Raw genomic sequence first — 4123 nt, forward strand, 5'->3', positions numbered from 1 at the left:
CCTCTCTATTCTATTCTAGAGACAACCCCTCTACCATTTTCTTTAGATTAATCAATGGGAATTGAACAACAGCAACCATCTCCAAAGATTGCAAAGAATTCATATTTATCGTTAAAACATGTCTTCTATTTTGTGTTCTTTGTGATTGGTTTGTCCATTGGAATCACAACTAGTTTGTACCTTAAAACCTTCTCTTTCTACATTCAAACAACCCTGTCATTGCCATCGTTATCAGCAACAATTCTAGAGCAGTCACCACCATCACCATTACCACCACCACCTCCACTACTAATAGCTCTACAATCACCACCGCCGCCGCCGCCGCCGCCAGTACTAGTAGCTGTACAACCACCATCACCACCACCACCTACTTTACCGAATGAAAGTAGGATTGCATCCAATAATAAGCTTTCTCTCATGCACAACATGGATGATGACGAGTTGTTTAGGCGAGCATCAATGGTTCCAAGTATTAGAGAGTTCCCTTTTAATTATGTCCCAAAGGTTGCTTTCATGTTCTTGACAAAAGGGCCTATACCTTTGGGACCATTGTGGGAGAAGTTCTTTACAGGTTATGAAGGTCGTTATACCATTTATGTTCACCCTCATCCCTCATATAATGAATCTGTCCCTGCAAGTTCTGTTTTCCATGGAAGAAGAATTCCAAGCAAGGTGAGTTTTTTTTACTTATACTAATATTCAGTTTATTATTGAAATTACAGACACAGTTTTTCTTTGGGTTAGAGTGATTTTCTCGAACCCATTACATGGTAGTTCAAATGATTAATTATTCAGGTGTATTTTGCTTACATGAATTATTATGTCATCTAAAATTTAAACAATTCTCATGATTCTTAAATAGGTTATGCGATTTATAGAGATAGTCATTTAGGTCGCCATTTAAATGGAGATTTTTTTTTTGATAAAAACTTCATCCTAGAATTAATATCATCATAATTGAATTGGCAATGATCATTTTAATATAATCTGATCTTGCCAATAAATAAATTATAAAAAAGATTTGTTTAGTTTTATGCTTATATAGATGTTTGGCCATTTCTGTCAACTGCTCAACAGGGGGCAGAATTGATATTTGCTAGAGGGTTAGATCTTCTCAATTTCAAATAGATCAATTTCATAGTTCATATTAAATATTACAATTTTAAATGTGTGTATTTAGACTTACATTATGAAATGTACAACATAAATTTAAATGTGAAATGCTCTTTCTAAATTTCACTTAACATGGAGAGGAACCTTGTCCGATTGATAGAAACCAAATTTCTTAAACACACATGTACATCTATTTTTTTTTTTTTAAATTTTTTTATAATCACACATGTACATTTATTTGATAATAAAATTGGTAATACCTCTAATATTTTTCGTTTGTGATTAGTATAATGATTATGAATTTGGATAATATAATAGATTTGGGCCTTGCTTAGGATAATATAATTGGGCTTGAACATTAATGTATCTGACACATTTGAACATGTACGCATTTACTAGAAAAGTGTAAGTGAAAGCTTCACCAATTCTGAAAAAGAACTAACACAATGGAAAATGTGTTTGAATTTTAAAAATTTTATATTTTTATTTTTAAATAAATATTATCTGTTATGTAAGATTGAAAAAAAGCTGAATACAAATTTTCATACAATATTAGATACTATAGAAACTTAATTTTTATTTATAAAAAATAAATGCGAGGTAGATCTTTGGGGAAAAAAAAAAAACCCAAGGCTAGTAAGGTGGATGTTAGACGTACAAGAAATTTACCCAAACTCCCATTAATAATTAAAAAAAACGAAGAAGAGGAAACTTCATGCACCGGTGAACATAATAAGTGGAATATTACATATATTTTAAGTGTGTCCAATAATGGCAATGATCTTTAGGTCAGTTGGCATGCCTCTTAGCATTCCTAAAGATGAGAGGTTAATGTTTGATCTCCCTCCCCCAATTTAATTTAATGTAATAATAATAATAATAATAATAATAAATGCATCCTAATACACCAACTAATGCGTTACTTAATTACTCTCAAGAGGGTACTCGGGTGGTGAATTCATTGGTTTAGAATATGGTGTAAACTTGAAGGTCTTAGGTTCAATTCACCACACCATTAATTTATGAGACTTTATGTGTGTCTCATGAATAGGGATTAGAATACTTTAGTCAAAAACTGAGGCACCACAATTAGAAGAACGTACTTAACCGCAATAAAATATTAAAAGTAGTTCACTCCTTTTCTCATGATTTATATTTAATATTTTTTTCCCATCACGATATGACTTGCAACACTATCATACTCTCGATGAAGAGCACTCAGAAATAATTTGAAGTATGACAATTAATTATTTGAGGAATTGCTTCTCAAAAAAAATTATTTGAGGAATTTGTGATATAATGGGCCGGGTCATATCCACACTGCTTTTCTTCATTTAAAATTATTTAACAATAGAGATATAATGTCTTAAATTTCAGGCAACTCTATCGAAAAATAATTAAATAAGTCAAATGAATTTTTTTCCCCTCTTATTGCAGCTAGTGGAATGGGGGAAACCAACAATGATTGACGCAGAGAGGCGCCTTTTGGCTAATGCACTACTAGATCTCTCTAATGAAAGATTTGTATTACTCTCAGAGACATGCATTCCTTTGTTCAACTTCACAACAATATATAACTATCTCATCGGCTCCAATAAGAGCTTTATAGGCTCATATGATGACCCAAGAAAAGTTGGTCGTGGTCGATACAATCCTCAAATGTTTCCAACAATTTCTATAGCAGATTGGAGAAAAGGGTCACAATGGTTTGAGGTCAATCGCAAGGTAGCCATTGATATTATATCAGACAAGAAGTACTACCCTGTATTTAGTGAGTTTTGCAGTCCTCCATGTTACATGGATGAGCACTATATTCCTACGATAGTGAACATTCTGAGCCCAGAGGAGAACTCGAATAGGAGTATCACTTGGGTTGATTGGTCTAAGAGTGGTCCACACCCAGGAAAATTTGTCAGGCAAGCTGTTAATATTGAGTTCTTGAATCAAATAAGGTTTGGTACTAACTGCACCTATAATGGCAATGCTACTACCTCTATGTGCTTTTTGTTTGCTAGGAAGTTCATGCCAAACACTTTGCAACCTTTGTTGCAGATTGCATCAGAGTTTCTACATTTCAGTACTTAATATTTGTATACAAGTCTACAATTAATTTATCAATTATATTTAAGTTGAATTACATATTTAGTACTCAATCTGTGACATTTGTTTTTAAAATTAGGGTTGTAAATGAACCAAGCTGTTCATGAACAATTTGGGCTCGACTTGATAAAAAATTCGTTATTGTTCGTTTGTTTATAAATAAGCCAAGCTTGAGTCTTATTTTTAGACTTGTTTGATAAACAAGCCGAGCCCAAGCAAAAAAATTATTCGTGAACAAGCTCATGAACAATAGGGCTCGATACAAAACATGCCAAGCTTAGACTCATTTATAGCTTGATATATGTTTACTAAATAAACTCATTATTATGACATTATACATATCTTAATAATAACATAGTCCACATGAGACCACTTACCACTACCAATTATTATTATTATTATTATTTTACTTGATTTTTTGTGATATAAGTATTTGATAATGCAATTTTTTTGGATCTCAAACTAAAAAGCTTGACTTAAGCTCAAGTTTGAGCTTGATACTAAGCTCAAGCTTGGCTTGACCAATTAACCAAGTTAAGTCAAGCCGATCTCAAGCTCTTTGGCATTCTCACAAGTTCGAGTTCAAACATTATTTTTAGGCTTGCCTCAAGCTTGAGCCAAGCTTGAGTATTTGATTTTTATTGGCGAGGCAAGCTCAAACATGCACTACTTGACAAAACTTGGCTCAAAATCATTTTCGTAATTTAAAAACACTTTAATTCTTTTGATTCTTATTCTTTTAAAATTATTTTAAAAAGAACATAATTGACATCTAATTTAATGGATGAAAAATGTTGATGTGACAAATTGAGTTCATACCATGTAACAAACTCCACAACATTTTAGGTCAACTTTTTAATTTCATCTATCAAATAGTGTGATTTTTTTTTTTTTAACATTCTAAACAAAA

General features: G+C 32.2%; 1 protein-coding gene across 1 annotated transcript; it reads left to right on the forward strand.

Moving 5' to 3' along the window:
- LOC111997514 (glycosyltransferase BC10) lies at positions 1 to 3250 on the forward strand. The gene is made up of 2 exons (XM_024029607.2): positions 1 to 672; positions 2551 to 3250. The coding sequence occupies exons 1-2, from the start codon at positions 55 to 57 to the stop codon at positions 3196 to 3198; spliced, it is 1266 nt and encodes a 421-aa protein (XP_023885375.1). The 5' UTR covers positions 1 to 54; the 3' UTR covers positions 3199 to 3250.
- The last annotated feature ends 873 nt before the right edge of the window (positions 3251 to 4123 follow it).

The sequence above is a fragment of the Quercus suber genome, unplaced genomic scaffold (genome assembly GCF_002906115.3).
Source record: "Quercus suber isolate HL8 unplaced genomic scaffold, Cork oak 2.0 scaffold_140, whole genome shotgun sequence".
Lineage (NCBI taxonomy): Eukaryota > Viridiplantae > Streptophyta > Magnoliopsida > Fagales > Fagaceae > Quercus > Quercus suber.